Genomic DNA, 25,220 nt, shown 5'->3' on the forward strand with positions numbered 1-25,220 from the left:
GGAAGCTGCTTAGTTGCCTGGGCTGTCCCACTGCCTTTTGAATGTGGAAATTGCACAAAGATTGTCATTCTGTGGGAGCAGGCACAGGCACATGAAGCAACCACCATCTCAGCTACCATCCAAAGTCTCAGCTCTCCTCCTGCATCAGACACTAATGCTGCTGGCAGCCCAGGCATGTGAAGCTCATAGCCTGGGACTGCTCATGCCTGCCCCAAAGACCCCAGGCCCTGAAGTTGTCCTGGCTGGCTGCTGAGCAGCTGCTCTAGTCACCTGTAGTGGGTTTGCAGCACGGGGAGGCTCCAGGCTAGCAGACCCCTCTGCTGGCCCATGTGCTTCCGTGCAGGGAAGGCAGTGAGTGTCTGTGCTTGCTCTGCAGGTGAAGAAGCTGCAGTCCATCCTCAAGCCCATGATGCTGCGACGGCTGAAGGATGATGTAGAGAAGAATCTGGCACCCAAGCAGGAGACCATCATTGAAGTGGAGCTGACCAATATCCAGAAGAAATACTACCGGGCCATCCTGGAGAAGAATTTCTCCTTCCTCTCCAAGGGTGCCAACCAGCACAATATGCCCAACCTCATCAATACAATGATGGAGCTGCGCAAGTGCTGCAATCACCCGTACCTCATCAATGGTGAGGGCTGTGCACAGGAGTTGTGTGGGGGGACACACAGGTGTCACTGCAGCATTTACTGTTCACTCCCAACAGAACTTGCCTAGCTGGGGAGCCAGCTCGGGCCTTGTGCCATCTGCCCATGAGGTGGCAGTGCTCTGTCCTGTTGCCTTCCCAGGCAGCCCAGCTCCCTCCAAGGGCTGCTTGCTGATGGGTACCTTAGAGTCTCCTGAGGCTCACTGTGTTTGGGGGTGTTCCAACACAGGACCAGTGTCCCAGCCTGACTTAATCTGCCAAGAGCTGATGTGAGCCCTACAGAAGTTTAGTCCCAGGAGCGGAGGGTCTGCAGGAGGTCTCTGGCCAGCCTCCCTAGCTCTGACTGCATGGATTCTGTTGCTCATGCAATCCTTTGCTGCTGCCCTGGGCAGCTGCACTGCCAGGCTTGCCAAGAGCTCATATCCCTTTTCACATGGCAGGGGCAGAGGAGAAGATCCTGGAAGACTTCCGCAAAACACACTGCCCAGAGGCACCAGACTTCCAGCTGCAGGCGATGATCCAGGCAGCTGGGAAGCTGGTGCTCATTGATAAGCTGCTTCCCAAGCTGATTGCTGGTGGGCACAAGGTGCTCATCTTCTCGCAGATGGTGCGCTGCCTTGACATCCTGGAGGATTATCTCATCCAGAGACGGTTAGTACAGGCTCCAGCATTCACCACGACTCCTCCACAGTACCTCCATGCACTGCACATGGAGTGGCAACAGCACAGGGTGGGGATTTGGCCATTCCATGCCCAGATACTGATGGATCTGTTTTACCATGTACTACTGGTGGGTGTGGAGACCCCAGAGCTAAGCACTTCACTTTCATTCTGTGTAGTTTAGGGCTAGTCCTCAGAGTGACCGGGTAAAAGTAGATCATTCCCTTGGTCCTGGTTCCCATGAGCCCCATATCTGTGCACCGTGCATGGGGTTGTGATGATTTTGTTATCATAAGAGGCACAACTTTTGGGAACAGCCACAGTGCCCACAGGCTGATGGGGCCTGAGCCTCCACCTGAGCGCAGGTCCTGCCAGTAAGTCCTGGCTGGTGTGCCCACACAGCCTGGGGGAAGGAGCAGAAAGGGATTTGAAGGCCACAGACTCTTGGGGCCCTGCTCTAAGCTCTCCCTCTCCTGAACAGGTACACCTACGAGCGCATCGACGGGCGGGTGCGCGGCAACCTGCGCCAGGCTGCCATCGACCGCTTCTGCAAGCCCGACTCGGATCGCTTTGTGTTCCTGCTGTGCACGCGGGCAGGCGGGCTGGGCATCAACCTGACTGCTGCTGACACCTGCATCATCTTCGACTCCGACTGGAACCCACAGAATGACCTGCAGGTAATGGGCTGGGCAGGGCTGTCATGAGGTCCCGAGGCACAGCTTCTGTCACTTGTGCCAGGCAGGGACAGCAGGGCAGCAGCACCAGCTGTACTGGGCACGAGGTACCGTGTCAGGACGGCTGGCAGGAATGTGGGCAGGGGGAACAGGACATGGGGGAGATCGCAGTGTGGCTCTGAAAACACAGATGCAGGCTACACTGTGTCCATACCTGTTTTTGGAGTGCGTGCAGTGTTGTGTGCCACATCTGTAGAGAGCCAAGGCTCCAGCCTTAACCCTGTGTCCTTGCCTGAGGGTGCTGGGATCTCTCATTCCTGCTCCACAGCTGTGCAGGCTGTGCCAGAGCCCTGCCATGTCAGCCACAGGCAGGGAATGAGCGTGCTGTGGTGGATGGGAGGTGACTGTGGGTTAGGTGGGTGAGTGTAGATGCTGATGCAGAATACCACTTGGTCCTCGTCCAGCTGGGCTCCCTGCGCTGACACTGTGCCCTCTGCCCTGACAGGCTCAGGCTCGCTGCCATCGCATCGGGCAGAGCAAGGCTGTGAAGGTCTATCGCCTCATCACCAGGAACTCCTACGAGCGCGAGATGTTCGACAAGGCCAGCCTGAAGCTGGGCCTGGACAAAGCTGTGCTGCAGGACATCAACCGCAAGGGCAGCACCAATGGGGTAGGTTGGCTGCTGGAGCGGGGCCAGGTGGGAGCCTCTGCAGGAGATCTCTCCTCCTCCCCCTGCAAGTCACTGCCAGGTCAGAGCAGGGACTCAGCAGCCTTTGGGGAGGGAGAGCCCAGTCCCACACACTCACACTACTGCTCTCTGGCCTGCCAGACTGTTCCTGCACTGCCATGGGGATAGGGGACATGTGGTGTGGTGGAGTGGTGTGGGCTGAATTTCCTGATAGTCCCTCAGGAAGAGTTTTGAAGTGACCTCTTTGTTTTAACAGCAGCTAGTCTGGGTTGGCTTAGGGCCCTTTGTTCTGAAGCAGAGGGAGGAGCCTTCTCCTGTTGTGCAGTGGTAATGGTTGCTGGCCGGGTTGGTGATGCCCCTGTGCTTTGGGCAGGTTCAGCAGCTCTCCAAGATGGAGGTGGAGGACCTGCTGCGGAAGGGAGCCTACGGCGCACTCATGGATGAGGAGGATGAGGGGTCGAAGTTCTGTGAGGAAGACATTGATCAGATCCTCCAGCGCAGGACACAGACCATCACGATCCAGTCTGAGGGAAAGGGCTCCACATTTGCAAAGGTATGCTGTGCTCCAGTGGGAGGGAAGGGGGGCTTCCCTCGGGGGTGGAAGAAGGGGAACATGCAGGGCAGTAGTGGTCAGCCAGCCTCCTACCTGTGTGTGGAGACCTGTCCAACCTCCTACCTGTGTGTGGAGACTGTCCAGCCTCCTACCTGTGTTTGGACACCTGTCCAGCCTCCTACCTGTGTATGGAGACTGTCTAGCCTCCTACCTGTGTGTGGAGACCTGTCCAACCTCCTACCTGTGTATGGAGACCTGTCCAACCTCCTACCTGTGTATGGAGACATGTCCACATGGAGGCCAAGCCCTGCTGTCTCAGTGTGCCAGTGAGACCTTGGCTGTGCTGGGGCTGGTGTGCTCTCCTGTCTCTCTGATGGTCAGCAGAGCATTGAGGAGGGGCCACCAGCCTGGCAGGTGATAGAAGGCTGCCTAAGATGTTCAGCCATGAGGGCTGGATGGTGGCAGGACCCAGCTGCTGGGCTGCATGATGCCCAAAGCCAGGTGCTGCTGTGCCATGGAAGCTGTGTGCTGTGGGGCCTGATAAAACCCCCAGACAGAGCTCTGTGCTATGCTCTGGCCTGCTGGGACCACTAAGGGCCCTCCTCCTCTTGCACAACCCAGCCTCCATTTACAATGGGTCAGGCATGACTGCAGAACAGAGGAGTTCAGCTCCCTCAGGCAGACAAAGAACCCTCTGGCACGTAGCAGCTTAGGGTGTAACATCCCATAGCAGCAAGGCTGTGCACTCAGACTGGCATTGGGGGATCTCTGTATGGAAGAAAGCACAGCTGGATGGTGGGTTGCACCTGCTTCATTCCTCTTCTTTCTCTCCTAGGCCAGCTTTGTAGCATCAGGAAACAGAACTGACATTTCCTTAGATGACCCCAACTTCTGGCAGAAGTGGGCCAAGATAGCGGAGCTTGATACAGATGCCAAGAATGAGAAGGTAGGATGCAGTTTGTGTCCTGTGTGCCCTACAACTGATCTGACACCATGTGGCCTGGTGTCCAAGTGTCCAGGGAGCTGCATGCTTCCTCCAGGCTCTCAAAGAGGTTTGTGTTGGGCATCAAGAATTAGTGCAAGGGAAGACTGACCCACAAACGCTGGCTAAAGCCCTGATTTATTTAGCCACATGTTGGTCTGTGTCTCCCTGATCTTTCACGGTACTCAGTCTGTTCTTCTAGCTACTCCCAACAACCTCACCCTCTGCTTGAGAGCATTTTCCAAATGCTCCTTGAGCTCTGGTAGCCTTGGGCCTATGCCCATTCCCTGGGGAGCCTGTTCAATGCCCAGCCATCCTCTGGGGAAAGGACCTTTTCCTGGTGCAGCTCCAGTCATTCCCATGGGTCCTATCCCTGGTCACAGAGAGCAGAGATGGGAGCTGCCCCTCTGCTCTCTCTCCTGAGTGCAGACTGGTGACTCTGCCTGTCAGGAGGTAGGAGGGGACAGAGGGGATCCCAGTGCTCTGCTGGCCCTGCTGAGGTGATGGGCTTGGCTGCAGCTCAGGTCTCTCTTCCCAGCTCCTCCAGGCACAGGGTGCTATCACTGGCTCCAGTGCGGCCCCAAGGCTGCCATGATTCCAACTGAGGCAGCAGTGCTGTAAGAGATGGTTTTAGGCAGCAGCAGGAGGGAGGTCCTGCAACTCTGCAGAGCTCACTGCTCAAGCTGGAGCAATGGGAGAGTGTGTGTGTTTGTGTGTGTGTGTGTGTGTGTGTCCTATGTGCCTGAAATCCAGGCAGATTTACATTACATGAATTCATTCAACAGGGTGGGCTAAGGAGAGGGGGCAGGTACATGCTATTTAATTTCATATTGCTCCCTGCTGCACCTTCTTGGAAGCTGCTTTTCCTGTTCCAGCCCACCTGTCCCCCTGACACAGAGACTGCACTGCCTTCAGCACAGTGCTTGGCACAGGCTCTGCAGAGAGGGCCAGGAGTGACTCAGAGCTGAGTCAGCTGCTGGCAGTCAGACGTTTGGACACAGAGGGGGCTGATTTTAGCCTGTCATCAGTCAGGCTGAATTTTGTGCTGGTCAGGAGTTGTCACTTGTGCAGGCAGAACTGCACACAGGAAACTTGAAGCAGGTATCCTAGTGGGAAGGTGATGGTCAGCCGCAGGACTGGCAAGCCAAGAGCCAGAGGCTGAGCAGAGCCCGGGTGACAGGGGCCAGAAGAGCACATAAAAGTGTTTCTGCCTGTACCTGAGAGTGCTCTCTGCTCTGTCCATCACAGGAGAGCCTGGTCATCGACAGACCCCGGGTGCGGAAGCAAACCAAGCACTACAACTCCTTCGAGGAGGACGAGCTGATGGAATTCTCTGAGCTGGACAGTGACTCGGACGAGCGACCCACGCGCTCGCGGCGCTTCAACGAGAAGACGCGGCGCTACCTGCGGGCTGAGTGCTTCCGTGTGGAGAAGAACCTGCTGATATTTGGGTGAGTCTCACCCCTGTGAGAGCACAGCCAGAGCCTCCAGCTGCCCCAGTGCCCATGGGCACCCGCTGGCTGCACCAGCCACTTCGTGTCTGTCCTGCTTGCTGTGTTGCCTCCTTCCAGCAGTGACCCCGCTGGTGGGACCTGGGTTCTGAGTGAACGTTTGGGGTGGAAGAAGAGTTAGCAGGACAAAGCTGGCAATTGGCACTTCCAGAGTCTGCTCCTGCCTCTTCCCTGTTCAGTGCTGCAAACCTCTCCCCCTCTCTGCTCCTGTAATGTGTGGGCAAAACATCCCCATCTAGGGGATCTGGCAGGGCTGTGCCCCCACAGGAGCTCCTTGAGAGAGGTGCCAGCAAGGTCTCTAATTGCACAGGAGTGCTCACTCTGTGTTCCTGCTGTTTCAGCTGGGGACGCTGGAAAGATATCCTGACCCATGGGCGGTTCAAGTGGCACCTGAATGAGAAGGACATGGAGATGATTTGTCGGGCCTTGCTGGTGTATTGTGTCAAACACTACAAGGGGGATGAGAAGATCAAGAGTTTTATCTGGGATCTCATCACGCCGACGAAGGATGGCCAGAATCAGGCTCTGCAGAATCACTCAGGTATTGCGTGTTCTCTCTGCCATTGCATCCGTACCCACTGCCCCATGCCAGCCTGTGAGACTGAGGCTGCAGAATTCAAAGCAGAGCTGATGGAAACAGTCTGCAAGTGTTTGTGCTTCAGCACTGCAATTCTCTCTGCACAGAGAAAGAGGCTTCCATGGAGCTGACCTCCACACTGACCCTCAGAGCCAGCAGCAGGGGCTGGCTGAGTGAGGGAGGCTGTTTTCTGTCTTTCAGTGCAGAGAGAGCCTTGAGGTGGGAACAGAGGTGCTGCTAAATCTCCTCTGGCCTATGAATACTGTTGTGGTTCCCCTGCACAGGGAGGTGCTGGGCAGTGAGCTCATGAGCACCAGTGACTGTATGAACATGTTGGGTGTGATAGGGATGAGGTGCTGATTCCACTCAGGGCACGGGCATGCCTCAGGCTGCTCCTCAGGGCCCCAGAGGGCACAGCATGGACATGGTGCAGAACCCTGCCTCTGCCTCTGGGCAGCATGAGCAGCTGCACCAGGGAAAGCTGGGGGTGCAGCTGAGCATCCATCTCACAGCAAGGCTGTGGGTTTGATCCCCATATAGGCCATTCACTTAAGAGCTGGACTCAATGATCCTTATGGGTCCCTTTTAACTCCAAATATTCTGTGATTTTGTGATTTCCCTTTTTTTTCCCCCTTTTGTTTCCCCTTGTCATGGTGTTTGTCCCTGATCTACTGGTCTGCAGTGCCTGCCCTGATGGGTGGAGGTGCAGTGTTGGTTTGTTCTGAGAATTATGCAATGCATAAGTGCTCCCCAGGTGATGTTGTCTTCTCTCACTCTATGTAGCAGGACCCTTGTCCTAGGCCTGGCTGTGCTCTGTCTGCTCAGAGGCAGTGTCTGAAGTTCATGTGTCACATGTCAGATCTGTAATTGCATCTGTTGGCTCCCCGTGTCTGTATTCTGTCATGTAGAAGTTCCCAGCGTACCCTCAGTTTCAGACAGGTCACCCAGAGACTTGTCAGCCCTGCTCCCCCTCTGGCTCTAGCTCCGCCTCAGTGATGGACACTGCAGATTGGCCTCCCTACCTGCAGCACAATGCCTGCTCTCTGTAGGCCTCCCTGGGACTGGGGCAGCCATAGAGCCCACCCTGTGAATGAGGCAGCCACAGGGCTCCTCACCTGTGAGCACAGAGTGGCTGCTGGCTCTCTGCACCTGGGCTTGTGGCCTGGGACATGTGGTCACTGCCTGCTGTGCCAGAGGCTCTGGCTGACCTTGCAGCACATTGCCTGCATCCTGTGGCTCTCAGGACAGGTGAGTGGGGCTGGGGAAGGCCACAGTGTCCCTCAGGGAGTCAGAGCCCAGCAGCCATGTGCTGCTTGTTCTGTACTTGTGATCTGTGGCACAAGGTGAGTAATGAGGGGGCTGGTACTCTCCAGACTGCTTTTGACATCAGGGAGCTGGGCTGAAACCTGGGACTTCTGTTCCCAGATGGTGGAGCACAGGGAAGGCTGTTTTGGAGTGGTGATGCTGCTGAGCACCAAATGCATCATAGTTGGTGCTTAAAACCCAACGTCATAATTTCCTTCTGCCTGGAAGTGTCCAACTGGCTTTTGCAGCCTGACATCCAAGGATGTGGCTTCTTTTGTTGTCTGCTCTAAGTTATTCCAGTCACCTCCTGCAATGGGAGTCACTTTGGCAGTGCTGCTTCCTACTCTCAGCCCTGCCCTGAGAGCAGCTGGGAGTGGGCCTGAGAGTCCTGTGGGGAGCAGAACAAGAGTCAGAAGCAAATAAACTGCTATGAGTGGACTTGATTTAGATAATGCTAAGTGACAAACAAGCCACGGTTTCAGCAGATGGTCAGGATTGCTTTAGTGCAAGAGCATTGACTATTGACCAGCAAAGCCACCAGGAGCTTCTTCACCAACTCTTTAGAATGGCTCTTCCCACCTGTTTAACCTCTGTGTTGTCTGGGCCAGAGGAGCAGCAATGCCTCAGCCTGATGTCAGGAGCTGGAGAGGAGCAGAAGCAGCAGAACACTGAGGGCAGAGCAGAGCTCCTTCCTCTGGCAGGAACTGCTGTGGTTCCCCAGGCAGCCTCAGGTACCACTTGTGTCTGCAGAGAGCTGACTGGGCAAGTCCTGCCCCATCCCTGACAGGCAGAGAGCAACAACGACCTTAAACCTTTGCTGGGGCATCCTGGAGCTCTTCTCAATCCCACATCCATGCAATCACAAGGGGTGGGCACAGCGCCCAGACAGCCCAACTCAGAGCTCTGCTCTGATCTAGCACCATCCTGCCTTTCATCCTGGAGCAGGCCAAGCTGCTGAGGAAGCAGCATCTGCCCAGAGTTCATCAGGCCAGTTTGGTGCTGGGGACAGGAGGCCTGGTGCCTGTGCAGGCCTCCAGCAGGCAGCTGGGCCACAGCCCTTGTCCTGTCATGGAGCTGCAGACTTTATGCAGGAGTTGATGATATAGTGACGCTTTCTCTTCTTCACTGGTGTTACAAGACCAGACAGATGGGATGGGACTGCCCAGGCATCCTTTCCCCTTCATGTTTGCAACTCCTACCCAGGGAGGCAGCTTATCCCTCTCTGGAGACTCCAAACAGCAGTGACCCCACCAGGAGTTGTTTCCATGTTCTGCTGTGAACTCACACCTTATTTCAAGGTTGAACTGTGTTTAATTTTCATCTCCAGCCACTGGGTCTCATTTTATCTTTGTCAGGCAGATGAGACTGCATTCCATTTCCAGTTGGTACCTTAGCACCCTTGCAGTTCCCCCCAGCCCTGCTCCAGATGCACGGTACAAGAAACAGCCCTTACAGATCAGATCAGCAGCTCTGCTGCTCTTTGATCATTTGGGAGGTTCTTGTTTGAACTCTTGTCCCAAATAACTGTCCTCATAGAGTGACCTTTAGAGGTGCCTGTGGTGTCTAAGTCTCCAAGGGCTATGGCCAGGACCAAGGTCCCTTCCCTGCTTCATTCCTTTCCATGTGATATTTTTGCACATTGAGGGGCCGTGTTATCATTTGGGCTCAGCATTGCACTGAGAACACACAGTAGTTCTGTTTCTGTGGTGATCCCCAAGTTTTTCATAGAGATGGACTGTCCCATACTCTGTGTTTGCCCCGTGCACTTGCTCTCCTTGGCTCTCCAGGCTGCAGCTGGGAGCTCTGCCCGGGCTCCTGCAGCTCGCAGCTCTGCTGCCCCCCCAGCCTGCAGTGCCAGAGGTGCCTGGCAGCAGTGCCCGCCGTGCCCGCGGTGCTCACTGGCTGCCACTCGCTCCCACAGGCCTGTCAGCACCGGTGCCCAGAGGCAGGAAGGGCAAGAAGACGAAGAACCAGATGCTGCTTCCTGAGATAAAGAACGCAGACTGGCTCGCCACCTGCAACCCCGAGGTGGTGCTCCATGATGACAGCTACAAGAAGCACCTCAAGCAGCACTGCAACAAGTGAGTCAGAGAATCATGGAGTGGTTTGGGTTGGAAGGAGCCTTAAGGAACATCTTATTACATTATCCTGGCCAAGGACAGGGATACCTTTCCTTATCCCAGGTTGCTCCAAGCACTGTCCAACCTGTCCTTGAACAGGGATGGGGCAGCCATGGCTTCTCTGGCAACCTGTGCCAGGGCCTCATCACCCTCAGAGTGAAGAATTTCTTCCTAACATCTAACCTAAATCTTTCCTCTTTTAATTTAAAACCATTCCCCCTTGTGGGAGCCCACATTGGCTCATGGAGACAGTGGGCTGAGGGCCTTTAGTGTTGGGAGGGTGGGAGGGAGCTGTGAAGGGCTCACAGCCCACAGAGGATGACCATACTCTCACTCCTGGACCGCCCTCGTTCCCCTCCAGCTCATGGAAGCCGTGTCCTGAGCAGCGACCCTCTGGCCACCGGGTCACAGGGCTGGGCAGGGTGGCATGACACTGCCTGGTCACTGCCCACCCTGCTTGGTGGAAGTGGGTGCTTCCATGTGGGAGAACACGGTGTGGAGCAGGTTTTGCTGGCTTTGCTGACCTCTCTGCCCCCCGGGACAGGGTTCTGCTGCGGGTGCGAATGCTCTACTACCTGAAGGCTGAAGTGCTGGGGGAGGCTGCGGATAAAGCCTTTGAGGGGACCCCTGCCAGGTAGGGACCTAATGCTGAACCCCTGCAAGGCTTCTTGGGCTTGAGAGCTGCCACAGGTGTCTGACCCAGCCACATCTGGGCTCTCTGCAGCTCCAGATGAATCAGACCCCAGGTCTTCCTCAGGCAGAACTTCACTGTCAGGCAGCCACCCTGCCTGTGCAGAGACTGCAGCCATAGCAGCCCTGCTGAGGCAACTCTGAGACTGTAGCACCAGCCTGGGTGCAGTGGGGACTTAGAGGGGTACCCTGCAGGAAAATGCTTCTGTGTGCTGCTTGACAGATGGGCCCTTATCCAAAGTGGGAGTCCATAGAGACTGCTCTCAGTCTCAGGGCCAGGCCTCAGAGCAGAGCACGCCCCATCGCTGTGGCCTGCAGTCCCTGCCAGCCCTGGGAACAGTGGGACCCACAGGCTCTGTAATGGCACTGAGCCTGCAGCCTGCCAGCTGCTGACCTTGCTGCAAAGACTCAGCTCTCAGTGCTTCTCAGAGAAGTGTGATATGCTGAACTTAAAAGCTTAATTTCCCCAAGTAGGGGCTGCTGCCTTCCCCAGCACAATTCCATCAGCACCAATGTGTGTGGGGAGACACTGTTCTTTTGGGGTTGGTAGGTGTGAAGTGTTTTACCTCTAGAGATGCTGTTCAGGTCAGACGGGATCTTCAGTCCTCTGGAGATGACTTGGGTGGGGAGGCTGGAGAGAGGCTGAGGGCATCCTGCCCTGGAGAAGGAGGAGCAGGAGGGCAGCAGGTTGTGGTGGAGCCAAGGCTCCAGTTCTTTGACCCCAGGGAGATGTGTGCCCATGTCATGGTGGGGCCCCAGGCCAGTGTTCATTAGCTGTGCCCAAGCCAGCAAGCTGTGGCACCTGCCCTCCCCGTGTCCCTTCTGAGGAGTGCCCAGTGCCCCTCAGTGTCTGCTGAGGCTGGGAGAGGGGTGTTCATACCATGTCTGCCACAGGGAGCTGGATGTGCTGCTGCCAGACATTGACTACGTGGAGATTCCCGTGGACTGGTGGAATGCCGAAGCTGATAAATCCCTGCTCATCGGCGTCTTCAAGCACGGTGTGTACCCAGCTCTGGTGGGTGCTGCTGTGTGGGGGGATGAGCACCTCTGCTGCTGGAGGCAGTGTTGTGCTGTGCAAGGGACAGAGCTGTGGCCACGCTCCACAGCCACACAAGGCCAGGACAGCCTCCCCAGGTGCCAGCAGCATGTTTGGGTGGGGAACAGGCACCCCACAGTGCCCAGGGTGGGCATGCCAGATCTCGTGGTAGACTCTGGTTTGCCAGGAGCAGTGTGCAGTTGCTGTGTGAGGGCAAGGAGAAAGGCACAGATCTTTTCTTGGCCTCGTCATGGAGTCCTGGTGCAGTTTCCAGGAGACACGGGGCTGTTTGCCCCAGCTGCACGCTGTGTGGTGGCTGTGCTGCTGCTGGCTGGGATGGGAAGGCTGACCCTTCCCTTTGCCTGCTTGCAGAGCCATTAGCCACTTTTGGGAAAGTGGTGTGAGTTCCTGGGGGTGAGAACTGCTGTCGTGGTAGAACAGAGGGAGTGGGAGCCGGGTGGGGAGCTGTGTGCCAGGAGTAGGAGGTTTTTGTGAACCAGGCTGTGTGCTGTCTGTCTGTCCCGGCTGTGGCAGGTTACGAGCGGTACAATGCCATGCGGGCGGACCCGGCGCTGTGTTTCCTGGAGAAGGTGGGCATGCCCGATGAGAAGCTGCTCTCTGCCGAGCAGGGCGTCAGCGATGGGGCACAGGATGCTGCCGAAAGGTGGGCAGGGGATGGAGCCGAGCTCCCACAGCAACCTGGCTCTCTCCTGGGGCACTGCAGTGGAGGGAGGGAGCAGGCTGTGCTTCTGAGCACAGAGGGAAGGGCAGAAGGGAGCTGGTTCCCAGTATGAGGTGGAGAGGTGGCATGAGCACCAGTTCTTTGCTTCTTGGTGCTGAGAACTGGTACAGCCACAGAGGCTGTGCTGCCACTACCAGGAACTGTTAACTCTCTCACCCAGGAGCAGTGTGGAAAAAGAAGAGAGCAGTGGAGAAAAGCTGGAGGGGCTGTCAAAACAGGAGGTGAGTGGGATTCATAGTGTCAAATGCACATCTGATGCTGCCCAGCCTGCCCTGCAGTGCAGACTTGGCTCCCTCAGCTCTGCTGCACGGCAGCAGGGAGCTAGCATGGCTGGTCTGCCTGGTGTGTCCCATCTTGTGTGCATTGCTTCTGCTCCCTGGAGCACAGCTTCTGCTGTGCTTCTCTGTGTTCCCTGTGGATGTGGGCAGCATCTTCTTCGTGGGGAACTGAAGGGTATTGAGGGCTGGGGATTCCCAGGAATGCTGGTTCTCAGTCTTGGTTGGCTTCAGGAACCACATGGGGCCCTGGCAGAGGGGTCAGGGATGTCCCAAAAGAAATGGCCTTGGGGGAGAGGAAGATCAGGGAATGAGGCAGCACAGGAGAGTGCAAGGATTGTTTGAACAGTGGAGGCAGTCACGCTGCAACTGTCCTGAGCAGTGGCACTACAGCCTCTGTCACTGTGGTGATCTTTCCCTCCAGGCCCAAAATAGCCTCTCTGAGCTGTCACCTCTGCTCCTGTGTGCTGGGCACAAACAGCATCTCTGCAGCCCAAGCACACTGAACACACTACCCTGCCCATCCCACCACCCTGCCAAGGAGGGGTAGGCTGTGGCTGCTGGGCGTTCTGTGTGGGGTTGAGCCCTCTCTGATTGTTTCCTTTTGCAGGACATCGTGGCTGCTGGGGTGGGTGAAGCCAGTGAGAAGCGGGACGAGCCAGCGGCAGGTGAGGCCATGTCTCCTGCAGTGTGGTCCATGGCTTCCCTGGGTTTGGGGTGGCACAGCCAAGCCTGAGTGCTACCCCAAGAAGCCCACTGCTGGGCTGGAGGGACATTCTGATCTGTATTAGTGGATGAGGCAGCTCAACCTGGGCAGGGGCTGTCATGCACAGACTCACAGGTGACCCATGGATAGGCCCTGTGGCAGGGCAGACAGGGTTCCGAGTGATTCCAGCCAAAGCTACCCAGGGTAGCTTCAGGTAGCTTCACCCAGGCTTCCAGGGTGACTGGAAGTCATTAGTCTGCTCTTCTCCATGCACTTCCCTGCATGAGATGAGCATGTGAGGTCTCTGCAGTGGGCAGTGTTGGCACATGCTGTGGGCTGACTGGCCCCATTGCTGAGCAGGGAGCTGCAGTCTTCTCCCATGCATGGCCTGGCCTGGAGCCATCATTCTTATCCTGATCTCAGCCTCTGGACTCTCTGAAGGAAGCTAAGACATGATGAGGCTGTGAGCCAGCAGGGTCCCATGGCCCCCTGTTCATGACTGTGATCGCTCATGCTCCCCATGGAAGGCAGATGGTGGGAGGAAGCTCTTGGAGCTTGCCAGAGGATGTGGGAACCTGTGGCTGTGCATGTGTGCTAAATACTAATGTCCTGGCTGATGTTTGAAGCCCAGGATGGCTCCGACTCAGACAGATCCTGCTGGCCTGTCTCCTCTGCTCTCACGGCCAGACTGCGGCGACTCGTCACCGTCTACCAGCGCTGCAACCGCAAGGAGCTGCCTCCCCGTGCCGAGATGCTGGTGCCTGGTAACCATGGCTACTGGCTGCAGGATGAGATGTTCCGGAGAGCCTCTGAGATGGACTCAGTGAACAAAGAAATGCAGAAAAGGTAATGCAGCAGAGGAGCCTTTGCAAAGCTGATTTAGCCCACTTGAATTCTCTAACCCCCAGAAGTGACCCAGGTAAATGCCACCAGAGCTGACTGTGCTGCCAGCTGCATGGGGCATGGAGTCACAGGGGTCCTTGCTGGGCAGGGAACATGCTCTGAGCCATGGGAGCCTTGCTGCTCCAGCAGCCAGCCCAGCCACGGAGCAGCCTCCACTGTGTTGTATTCATATTGTTGTTATCAAGTTTCTAGAGTCCCGTACCTTCTGACTGGCTTTCTCACAAGCAGCTCTTCACTGCAGTGCTGTTCCTGCTTCTTCATCAGGGCTCCTCCAAGGCTCTCCCTGACCAGCCAATCCACCCCCTCTTATCCCAGTTGTCTTCACTAGCCACAGCTGCCGCCCAGTTAAGGACATCACAGCTGCAGCCCATTTAGAACAACTAGGATCAGGGCAAGGCCACTTATACAATACATAGATTTTACTGAGACTCATAGGCTACTTATACAATACATATATTTTACTAGGACTCCTACTATACCACTGCAAACTGGAGTTTGTGGGTAGCAGGTGGTGACACTGAAAGGACATGAGGGGACAGGTTTCCAGGGTCAAGTCAGCCTCAGCAGGGGAGAGTTGTGTCCCTGGAACACACTGTGATGAGGGTGACAGATGAGCACTGTCACAGCCGTGAGCGGTGCCCTTCCAGCCCTTGTGGCTCTCACACCACTGCCTTTGCCTCCTGCTCATGGCCACTGGAGCCCAGTGGTGACACACCCTGGATGCACTGTGCTCCCATTTCATTTGTGTCCCAGTGAATGGGAGGGGGTTGGGACTGTCCCAGCACCCTGAGTGGCTCTCTGCAGCCATGGGGAGGGTATGCACAGGGTGATGCTGTTGCTGCTGCTGCCAGTATCCCATGGCACCCCAGGACTGGGACTCTCTGTGGTCACCAGCCCTCAGTGGTTTTGCCTTCAGTGAACCTGTCCCTGCAGCAGGACCCCACATAACCACATGGCACATGTGCTGCTGTGTGCTCTGTTCTTGGCCTCCTTGTGTAGAAGCTGCTCCACCTTCCCTTTCCTCTTTTTCTGGACTTCTTCTAGTTGTACCGTCCCCTCTTCGAGGTGGGGGCATCAATAGTTGTGCTGTAGGCATCACAGCAGCCTGGTATCTCCTGCTGCTTAATTCTCTGGGCTTTTCATAGGGGAGATTGCCTTACAGGAGTTTTCCACTGGCCTTTAATTTGAGGCCTTTTGACAAATTCACCATTGAGTTCCTTGATTTGGATCATTAATATATTTATTAATTAACCTTCTTGTTGTTCTCATTTTTGAAATGAAACATGACAGCAGCCCCAATGCTGGCCCAGGTGTATTTTGGGCAGTTGGAGAGTTCTGTGGGTGTTGACACCCTGTCTACTTTCCTTTGATATGTCTCAGCTTCTTGCTGGTGCTGGCTCAGAGCTGCAATTCAGAGGCTGAGATTTGACTGGAAGCTTTTTTCAGGCCTCAGTGCTCCCCTTTTTCTACCCTTGCCCTCTTGTGTGCACCCAGGTCTGTTCTCTGTGGGTTTCCTCTGGGCTCTGCCTGGGCCAGTATTTGCCCAGGACACTTCACCATCTGTGTCCTTTGAGTGGTCCCCACTAGGTAAAAGCTCATAGGGTCCAAGCCAGCATGAAAGTTGCATTCTAAGAGTGCTGTAACTGAACTCCTCCCTCAGCACTGCTGCTCTCCTCTGCTGGGGAGGGGCTGACCCTCAGGAGTCCCCAGGAGTCAGTAGGGTGAGTGGTGTTTGTTACTGGGACCCTTAAGCAGTGAGCCCCAGTCTCAGTTTCCCTCTGAAAGAGGCTGGATGAGAACGGTGTCTGCCCATCTTTCCTTTAATTCTGCTACAGAGAACTGACCTTACTATGGAAGTCAAACAGCTTGATGTAGCAGGAACGGAGTAGATGGGATAGGTTTGTGCCTCCCTGTTGGCAGCACAGTCCAGAGCTGCCCTCAGAGGTTTATTGAAGCAGCCAAGAGGGTTTTTTCAGCAATTGAGAGCCAAAGGGCCTGTGGCCTCTGCTCCTCCTCCCTGTGCACCAGAGGGCAGAGCATCTAGTACTGTGGTGGTCTCCCCAGTGTGTTCCTCCTGACACCTCCCTCAGAACTGTTGGTCAGTAACTAGACTGTGCTCGCTGAGTCTCTCTACCTGGTGCTTTGCCTGTTCTGGGCCCAGAATGTGTCTCCGTGGTGTTCCCATCTCCTCCCTGCTCTACAGGTGGACCAGAAGGGAGCAGGCAGATTTCTACCGCACTGTCTCCTCCTTTGGGGTTATCTATGATCAAGAGAAAAAAATCTTTGACTGGGCCCAGTTCCGAGCCATCTCTCGACTGGAGAAGAAGACAGATGAGAGCCTGGAGAAGTACTTCTACAGCTTTGTGGCCATGTGCAAGAATGTCTGTGGCCTCCCTTTGTGGAAGGAGGATGGTGAGTGGAAATTGCATGGCCTATGGAGGGGTACTGGTAGGTCATTTTGAAGGGATCCCACTGCTCTGGTGGAGCAGGAGAGCAAGGGAGGAGCTTCAGAGACAGCTGGAGGCAGTGAGATGCCAGGCAGGCCGTGGGCTTGCAGCACTCATGCATTTCTGGCTGCCCTGTCCCCACCACATAGTGCCTCCCTGGCACAGTGGGAGGGTAGAACAGCCCTGTGGACTCCTGCCCCTGCTCTCACAAATCTCTTGGAGTTCTCACAGGAAACCACAACCAGTTTTATCCAAGACAGCAACCTCTGTAGGTGAGAGACAAGTTGAGAAGCAGCACACACAAAGCACAGCTCCATGCTGGAGCTGGAGGTTGTTTGGGTGAGCTGTATTGCTGCTCTCCAAGCATCCCTCTGCTCTGTTGGACAGAGTCCTTTCCATCTATGTCTGTGCTGACTGTGGAGCTCTGCTGCATGGTAAATGGAGCCTGGATCCACTGCAGGAAGCTCAGGAAGCCTGGCCAATACACAGGGCATTTGTTTCCTTTGAGTGCTCTGCAGAGGTGCTGCATTGGCACTGGACAGGACATAGATGAAAAGCTCCTTGGGGGCTATTTAGGCACAAAGTGATTTGTTTCCAACAACAGCAGAAAATATTTTGCCTCACATCTGTCATGTAGTCTGGTCTTAGGCACAGTTCCTTGTGTGTGTGTGTGTGTGTGTGTGTGTGTGTGTGTGTTGTACCTCAGGTAGCTGTTCCTCATCAGAAGAGCTGCATGAGCTGCCCTTCCCTGACAATGGGCTGAAGGGCTACCAGAGGCCCAGAGTGCTGGGAGCCACTCTGCCTGCAGGTCCAGGCAGCTCCAGCACTGCTGGTGATGATGGAGCAGAGCTCAGACCAGACTCTGAAATCCTCTGCAGCTGGTGCTGCTCTTGATCCAGCTGCTGAAGTCAGGGGGTTTTACTCCCTGTGTCCATTTGGTGGGATATGACTGGAAGGTACTGAGACTGGAAAAAGAGGCCTCAACAGTGGCTACAAACACTGGCCCCACCTCACCTGCAGTATGAGCAAGGTTAAAACTCAGCTTGCTCATCACTGCCTCTGAGGAACTCCTGCCAGCCCAAATAATGTGTCCTTGGCTTTGCTGTCCCTGCTGCAGGTCCTCCAGACCCTGACATCTACGTGGAGCCCATCACGGAGGAGCGCGCTGCCAGGACACTGTACCGCATTGAGCTGCTGCGGAAGGTGCGCGAGCAGGTGCTCAAGTGCCCGCAGCTCCACGAGCGCCTCAAGCTGTGCCAGCCCAGCCTCTACCTGCCCGTGTGGTGGGAGTGTGGCAAACACGACCGGGACCTGCTCATCGGCACCGCCAAGCACGGCCTGAACCGCACAGACTACTACATCATGAATGACCCCCAGCTGTCTTTCCTAGACGCGTACAGAAACTATGCCCAGCACAAAAGAACAGGGCTCCCAGGCTCAGAAACCCTGTGCTGCCTTTACCAGTCTAACTCCAAACTCTACAGTTCCCCCATGTTCAGCCAGATGGATCAGTCCTGTGAAGCCCTGGAGAACGAAGCCGAGGGTCACATCAAGCTCGAAACCGTGGACAGCACCATGTCCCAGGCTGAGGGCAGCCCGCTGGACACAAACTGTGAAACATTCATGTCCGAAGTCCGGGACATCATTTCCAGTAACTACGACGAGAGCTCGCTGCCGGACTCGCTGGTGTGCATGATGTACGATGAGAAGGCGTGTCCCAGTGAGCAGAGCTCCCTCGCCAGGGACAGCCCTGCCTGCACCGACGTCGGAAGCGGCGGCGCCAAACTCTCCGAGGGCAAGCTGGAGGGGGATGAGGATCCGTCCAGCTGCGATGCAGATGCCATGAGAGAGGCTCCCTTCCTGGAGGGTTTGCAGGTGGGCTCTGACCGAATGGACAATCAGAATGAGGAAGCTGAGCCTTCACCTTCTACCCCCGAGAGCAATCCTCCGCAGAGTGCCCCAGCCAAACTCAGCAAAGGCTTGGAACAGAAGGGAGCACTTGCCAGCCCAGCGGCAGGGCTGCCCGAGCATGGCATCGTGGAAAGGGTCCTAAGTGTAGGGCTCTACAGTCCCAGTCTCCATAACTATGAACTAAAGGTTCCTCCTGAGCAGAGGTTCATCAGTCTGCTGCAGGAGAAAGGATTGGAGGCAAAGTCGGGGCCAAGTCAGAGCCACAGCGAGGAAGATGAGGAGGAGGAAGAGGATGATGATAACTCTGACGCAGCAGCAGATGCTGTGGAAGGCTTGAATGGTCCCAGGACCAGGGCTGATTTTGACCCTGAGGCTCATGAACTGGGGGGTGAGGAGCAGAACTCTGGTCTCCCCACACCACAGGACACTTGCCCAGAAGATGTAAATGGCAAGAGGGAGTCCCTGGGTCTGGGGGAGCCCGGGGCAGAGGTCAGGGTGGACTGTGGCTTGAATGAGGAGAGCACCCAGCAGCACTCACCAGACCAGGCTCAAAGCCAGCCCTTCAGCCTGCCCACACCTCTGCCTCAGGGGGCAGAGGCCCCCTGTGTCAGGGAGGAGCCCTTGGGCCGAGATGTTGAGGGACAGACAGGCTGCACAGAGACCCTGCACCCTGAGCCTCAGGGCATAAAGCAAGAAGAGTGTGAGAACAGAGATGATGGGGAGAAAGCCAGCAGCAACCAGAGCCAAGGTAATGTCCTGAGAACTCCCTCAGGTTGACAGTCACCTCTGGCTATGGTGGGAGGCCTTGCTGTCCTCCTTGCAGAGCCAAACCTTGGGGCTGGGCAGCCCGTGGAGTGGCCTCCTGTCTGTAGGATCTGAGGCTGCTGCAACTGGGAGCAAAAGGTGTTAGGGGGTGCCTTTGCCAGTAGAGCTGACCAGAACTCTCCACCCTGAGCCCCAGCAGCCCTTCTGCTAAGGGCATGCCATGGAATGCAGGATGCCTTTCCCTTTCTGGCACAGAGCACTGCCTGTTGAGCAGCTCCCTTTGGAAAAGCATATGCCCTCCCTCTCTCCCACCTGGGAATGGCCACACATGGGGGCTACTGCACTTCAAGCCCCCCACATTCCGCTCAGGGGAATGATGGTCCTTCCTGAGCAGCTTGGGCTTCCTGCCCTGGTCTGAATCTGCTGCTTCTCTTGGAGACTAGGGGACTGTTTGGGACCTTTGTGAAGCTAGCTGGGCATTGGGGTGGGAATGTTCAAGGAGATACTCACCTCTAGATGGGAAGAAAGGCAGGGTAGTTGTGGGCTCTACTCTCCATTGCTTTTTTAGATGGTCCAGAGAAGTACTTGGAGGAGGAGAACAAGAATTCTGCTTCTGTCCTGCCCGGGGAGATTGATGATCTTCAGGATGCCCGGGCACCAACCATTGCCCAGCTGCTGCAGGAAAAGACACTTTACTCCTTCTCTGAGTGGCCTAAGGTGAGGTTAACATGAACACAGTTTGTATCAAAGTGTTTCTGGGTAGCCCTGGCCAGCAGTAGCTCACACAGCTCCAGCTCTGCCTCCTGCTCCTCTGCACACCCCATTGGATGCTCTGGCTGAGGTGCCGTGGAGATGCTTGCCCCCAAAGCAGTTCCCTGCTGAGCTGAGATCACCTGGGCTGGGCTTGACTTTAGTCCTGAGCTGTTGTTGTACATGGGTCGCTCATTGCAGTTTTCGGTTGCCTCCATCCAATTCTGTTTGCAGGACCGTGTGATCATCAACCGCATTGACAACATCTGCCACGCCATCCTGAAGGGCAAGTGGCCTTCCTCCAGCCAGCAGTTTGAGGCACAGAGCCTGCTGACAGCCCCAGCCATGGCCGGCAGCACCGGCAGCAGGAGCAGCTTTGCCGAGTCAGAAGCCCCCAATCCCACCTTCAATAATGGGGTCTTAATGTCACGGGTACAAAAGGTGAGGGGGGCTCTCAGGCAGTGAAAGGCTCAGGACTCTGGGGTGAGACATTGCCCAGAAGTACTCAGGAGTTTCCCACGTGTGGCCCCTTGGTGCCAGTTGGGGTGTATAACACATGGCTTAAGCCACCTGGTCCCCTGGCGGTAGCTCCTGGTGGGTGCCCCATGCTCTCAGCCCTGTCCCCCTCCTTGGAAGGCAGCTGCTGTTGGCAGCTCCACAGCTCCTGTGGCTCTGAAGGTGCTTCCAGAGTCAGCACTGGAGCGGCTGACATGGTCAGAGGGGGCATCCCACTGGTATCCCAAAGGAAGGGGTGCAAGGAGCACTGCCTTGTCGAGTCCCCAGCTCCCAAGTCCCAGTGCCCCAGTCCCCAACAGTCACATTGGACAGACGGGAGCTGATGGCCTGGGGCCCCAGCAGCTGGCAGAGCATGGTTATAACACCTTGAGATATCTGAGTGTGTCCTGCATCACCCCTGCACTGGGAAAGAGATATGATATGCCCCCAGAAGGGACATCCCTCAGGCTCCTTGGAGAGGCAGGGATGGCTGTTAGCTCAGTGCTGGTGTGAGGAGCTGTGGTCGCTGGGCAGGGTGGGAGCACCTGTAACCCTCTGTGCCTTTGGTACACACAGGAAGGTTTCCTGAGCCCTGCCTTTGCAAAAGATGAGCGGAAGCACAGGAGACCCTATGAATTTGAGATGGAGAGAGATGCCAAACAGAGGAGCCTGGAGCAGCTGGCAGCAGCCCACGTCCATCCTCCCATTGTGCTGAACGGCTGGCGCGAGGCAGCGGTGGACTTGTCCAGAGGCTCTGATGGGTCCCCAGGGAGCTCCTCTCCTTTCCCCCTGAACACAAACATGCCCAAACTGGGGACCGTGAATGCCCTCCAGAGCTCCCTGGGCATGGACTTGTCTGGCATCCTACAGGCAGGGTTAATCCATCCTGTCACTGGACAGATTGTAAATGGCAGCCTCCGAAGAGATGATGCTGCCATGAGGAGGAGACGGGGCAGGAGGAAAAATGTTGAAGGGATGGACCTCATCTTCTTGAAGGAGAGGCCTCTTCCAAACAGGCTGCAGGTGGGTTGATGCTCCCCACTTTCACATGAACCCAGTGGAGTCAGCAATTTGTTTCATGGCCCAGCTGCCCCCCTCCAAATTCTGCTGTCCATACACTGCACTGCTTCCTCCAGGACAGTTTGGTTTGTGCAGGACCAGGCAGGAGTAGATACTACAGGGAGGAAAGGAAGTTATCCCTCTGGTTTACAGCACTCTGGAGTGTCTGAATCCTTTTAAACATTATTAAAAGCAGCTGTTCCACCTCAGGGAGTGTTTAGGTTTAGAGAAGACAAGGAAGACAAGATCCTAGTACACCCTTTCTCCTTCTATCCTGGGATCCACTCAAAGAATAGAGCAAGGCCAGCATCCCTAGACCACTTTTAGGAGTGATCTGAGGGGAAGTTGGTCTTCCTGGTGATTGGAGTGTTTCCTTGTGAGTTCAGAAGCATATCTCAGCTCTCTGTGCCTTCCCTACCACTAGTGCTGGGGATGGAGTGGAAATGTAATGTGGTGGTGGGTGGTGATTTAAGGAACAGGCACTGGGAGTATCTGGATTAGTGTGTGTGATGGGAGCAGATGACCTGCTTTGGGAGCTGGGCTTCTCGGGGTGCACATGCATCACTGCAGTTGCTGATGGGCTGTCCCTGATCCTCCTTCCATGGCAGGACGTTCAGGAAGAGCAGCCACAGCCCCCTCAGAACAGTCCCCTCCCTGATGGGCCAGTTGCTGCTACCTCAACTCCACAGCCAGTCCCAGCTGCAGGCAGCCAAGAGAAGGCTGTCCCGAATAAGAGTCTCCTTGACTGGCTCCGGCAGCAGTCTGACTACACACTCGATGTCCCCAGCTTTGGCACAGTAAGGGTGGCCTTCAGTGGCACGTGTGTGTGTGGTGTGTGTGTGTGTGCCTGCCTTGTGCGTTGCCCTTTGTGTTATGTTCTTTCTTGTAACATGGTTTGTGGTGTTCATTGGGGCTGTTCAGGGATTCATGACATGTTCAAGAGGTGAGCACTGTTCCCCTGTACAGCACTTGCTGCTGGAGAACTCCTCTCCTTTCCCCCAGAACACAAACATGCCCAGACGGGGGACTGTCAGTACCCTTAGGGTTCGCTGGGCACGGACCTGTCTGGCATCCTCTGGGAGCTGAGCCCTGTTACCCAAGGTCGGTTCTCCAGCTGCAGTGCATCTCTCTGCCCAATGCACAATGTGTTCTAGAAGGGCCAGGGATGGATGGGGACAGAAATGAGAAAATGGATTTGAGGTGTTCAAGGTCTGTCCATGTTGTTCTTTTTCACCTGTGGTCATTATAGGCAGTGCTGTTGTACTAAATAAGGCTCCCAGGCAAGAGAAAACCTGCTCTCTTTAAGAGCCACACTGAAGAGGCTGTGTTGGAGGCTGACAGGCTGTGGCCATGTGGCCATGGATGCTCTCAGAAAGCAGTGGCTCAGAGTGAGGTGCACAGTCTGTCTGATTCTTCCTGCTCTCTCATAAACCTCCAGCTCTTGGTTTCACAAGTTGCTTTGCTACAGGTTTCAGCTTATTTAGGCTGTTTGACCATGTGGTAGGCAGAGCACAGACCATGAAACAAAGCAGGAAGAAATGTGGTAAAACAGAAAATACTCTGCATCTTGGTCCTGGAGGATCATGTGCCTGAGGCTGGAATTTCCTGGAGCTTGAAGTACAGGCAAGACATGAGTGTTTTAAAGCTTGTTAGAGATGAGAGCTGAGGAGCCCAACATCTGCTCAGCAGGATGGTGTTTGCTTTTCAAACTTCAGAGACACGTCCAGCTGTGTGCCCAGGGCTAGGACCTCACTGGAGCAGGTGTGGAGGTGTCTTCCCACTCCTTCCCAACACCCTTGCCTTCCAGGGAGGTACTGGAGCCTGTCCAGTCTGACTGTGCCTCTGGTGAAGCTCTTGCTCCCAGAAAGCCACAGTGCCTCAGGCCAGCCCTGCAGGATTTCTTCTGTCCATGTAGGATGGATTGAGAGAGGCTTTGGGGTACTGCAGTAGTTCAGTTCAAAGGATGAACTGCACTCAAGGCTTTTTTCTGACTCTCAGGAATCTGTGTTTTCTGGGTTGTTGGTTATAATGCTCCATCCCTGCCGGCACATTGACAGGGGGTGTGCAGTGACTTGGCTGTAACTCAGTAGGTTGCAGTTCCAGAGGGCTCTGATCCCAAAGAAACATGGTGCAGCATCTCTGTGGTGAAAATAGGTGGTGAGAAGCAGGTGGCTGTATGAGAGTGACACAAGTGGCACACACAGACCTGTTCTCTCTTTACTGGGTGTATGCAGTGTCCTGTTTACAGGTGCATGTGTAAGAAGCTGCAGTGTCAGGAGTGGAGGAGAGTTAGAAAGGGCTAGGGCGCTCTAAGTGGGGTGCACTGGAGGCTATATCTACAAAAATCAGTTTTGCTTATTTGAGAGCTAGTCCTGTGGCAGGGACCCGTTTGTGCTGCTGGTGCTACTCCTGCCCCAGACTGCAGGGATTCTCTGTCCCTTGGGAGCCCATCCATGCTGCTCTCCTGCAGGGCTTGTAGCCAGCCAGGCTCATTAAGCCATCTAGTCTCATTAACATTGTCTTGTTTGCACTCCAGAATTTTTCAGACAAGCCCAAGCAGAGGAGGCAGCGCTGCAAGGACCCCAACAAACTGGACATTAGCTCTCTGACGGGAGAGGAGCGGGTGCCGGTGGTACATAAGGGTACCGGACGGCGGGTAAGCAAAGGCCTGTTCTGTGCTCTGCCCTCAGTGTCCCAAAAGGCTTAGCAGACTTTGAGCTCACCTCTAGGGGAGATTTAATACAGAGAAGCCTATGGATGAGACAAAAGTCTGGAAGAGGTCTCTAATCTACATTATCCTGTGACACATGTGTGCCCAGGGACATGCAGACCAGTGAAATAAGTGACTGTCTGCGTGAAGTAAGGGATGTAGGAGTGTCATCCCTTGCCAGGGGGCATAGACCTCTCAGTGGCAATGGGATACAGCCTTTGGCTTTAAAGCCACGCTCAGCACAGCTGTGTCATGTGCTTTCCAAACTAGATTTGATTGTTCCCCTTGAGTTCATTGCAGTATGCCACAATTTGTACCATTGCCACGCAAGTACCTTTGGTTTGTTCCTCCTTATGAGGTACAGGCTAGAGCACACCAATACCCATCCCGCTGCTGGCCGTGTAGAAAGTCGAGGGTTGGAAGGGCTTTTTCTTGCTTTCTGAGCACAGAGCTTGGATTTACTTGTCTGCAGTTTAATCTCCAGGGCACTGAGGTTCACTTCTCTGAATAAGAAAGGGGTGTTCAAGATTACTTTGCACCAAAATTAGTTCTTAAACACACCCAGGACTGTACAAGGTCAGAAGGTGATGTGACATTAATCCCATCTAAAAGCAGAACTAAAGAGTGAAGCAGAAAGGTTGTTTCAGCCACATCTGTGTTCCCCTTTGTTGCCCCCATGCTTGGCCTTTTCTGGGTGAGCTGGAGACTTTTCCAGTTCTAAATACAGCTTTTACAGAAGCTCTGTCCCCATCACTGGTACCTGAGAGGGCAGTGAGGTGGGCCACAGAGGCTGAACCTGCCTTTCCTCCCTGAGCTGTGTGTCTGGAGGCAGCAGGCACACATCAAATCCTGCAGAAAGGCAAGTGTAGCAAGGCAAGAGTCTCCACCCCAGCCAAATTGCAGCCCGAAGCAAGAAGTTAGGGGAAGTGTAATCATATTTTTTGTATTATTTTACATAACTCTCTCTGCAATAGAGGTCATCCTTCTGCTGTGTTTTATAGTTAGGGGGAGCCA

At 55.2% G+C, this 25,220-nt stretch overlaps 1 protein-coding gene across 1 annotated transcript in view; it reads left to right on the plus strand.

Moving 5' to 3' along the window:
* The window catches only part of CHD6 (chromodomain helicase DNA binding protein 6), a 101,054-nt gene that overhangs the window by 70,428 nt on the left and 5,406 nt on the right, over window positions 1-25,220 (plus strand). The window contains exons 15-36 of the mRNA XM_058814436.1: window positions 377-632; window positions 1,088-1,298; window positions 1,789-1,984; window positions 2,487-2,651; window positions 3,043-3,222; window positions 4,058-4,168; window positions 5,453-5,655; window positions 6,057-6,256; window positions 9,519-9,678; window positions 10,262-10,351; window positions 11,302-11,405; window positions 11,978-12,107; window positions 12,346-12,406; window positions 13,071-13,128; window positions 13,793-14,012; window positions 16,273-16,481; window positions 17,634-19,175; window positions 19,761-19,909; window positions 20,177-20,383; window positions 21,014-21,460; window positions 22,105-22,293; window positions 24,033-24,152. Of these exons, the coding sequence (XP_058670419.1) occupies window positions 377-632; window positions 1,088-1,298; window positions 1,789-1,984; window positions 2,487-2,651; window positions 3,043-3,222; window positions 4,058-4,168; window positions 5,453-5,655; window positions 6,057-6,256; window positions 9,519-9,678; window positions 10,262-10,351; window positions 11,302-11,405; window positions 11,978-12,107; window positions 12,346-12,406; window positions 13,071-13,128; window positions 13,793-14,012; window positions 16,273-16,481; window positions 17,634-19,175; window positions 19,761-19,909; window positions 20,177-20,383; window positions 21,014-21,460; window positions 22,105-22,293; window positions 24,033-24,152 (5,208 nt within the window). The remainder of the gene's footprint in view (window positions 1-376; window positions 633-1,087; window positions 1,299-1,788; window positions 1,985-2,486; window positions 2,652-3,042; window positions 3,223-4,057; window positions 4,169-5,452; window positions 5,656-6,056; window positions 6,257-9,518; window positions 9,679-10,261; window positions 10,352-11,301; window positions 11,406-11,977; window positions 12,108-12,345; window positions 12,407-13,070; window positions 13,129-13,792; window positions 14,013-16,272; window positions 16,482-17,633; window positions 19,176-19,760; window positions 19,910-20,176; window positions 20,384-21,013; window positions 21,461-22,104; window positions 22,294-24,032; window positions 24,153-25,220) is intronic.

The sequence above is a fragment of the Ammospiza caudacuta genome, chromosome 15, assembly GCF_027887145.1.
Source record: "Ammospiza caudacuta isolate bAmmCau1 chromosome 15, bAmmCau1.pri, whole genome shotgun sequence".
NCBI classification, from domain to species: domain Eukaryota; kingdom Metazoa; phylum Chordata; class Aves; order Passeriformes; family Passerellidae; genus Ammospiza; species Ammospiza caudacuta.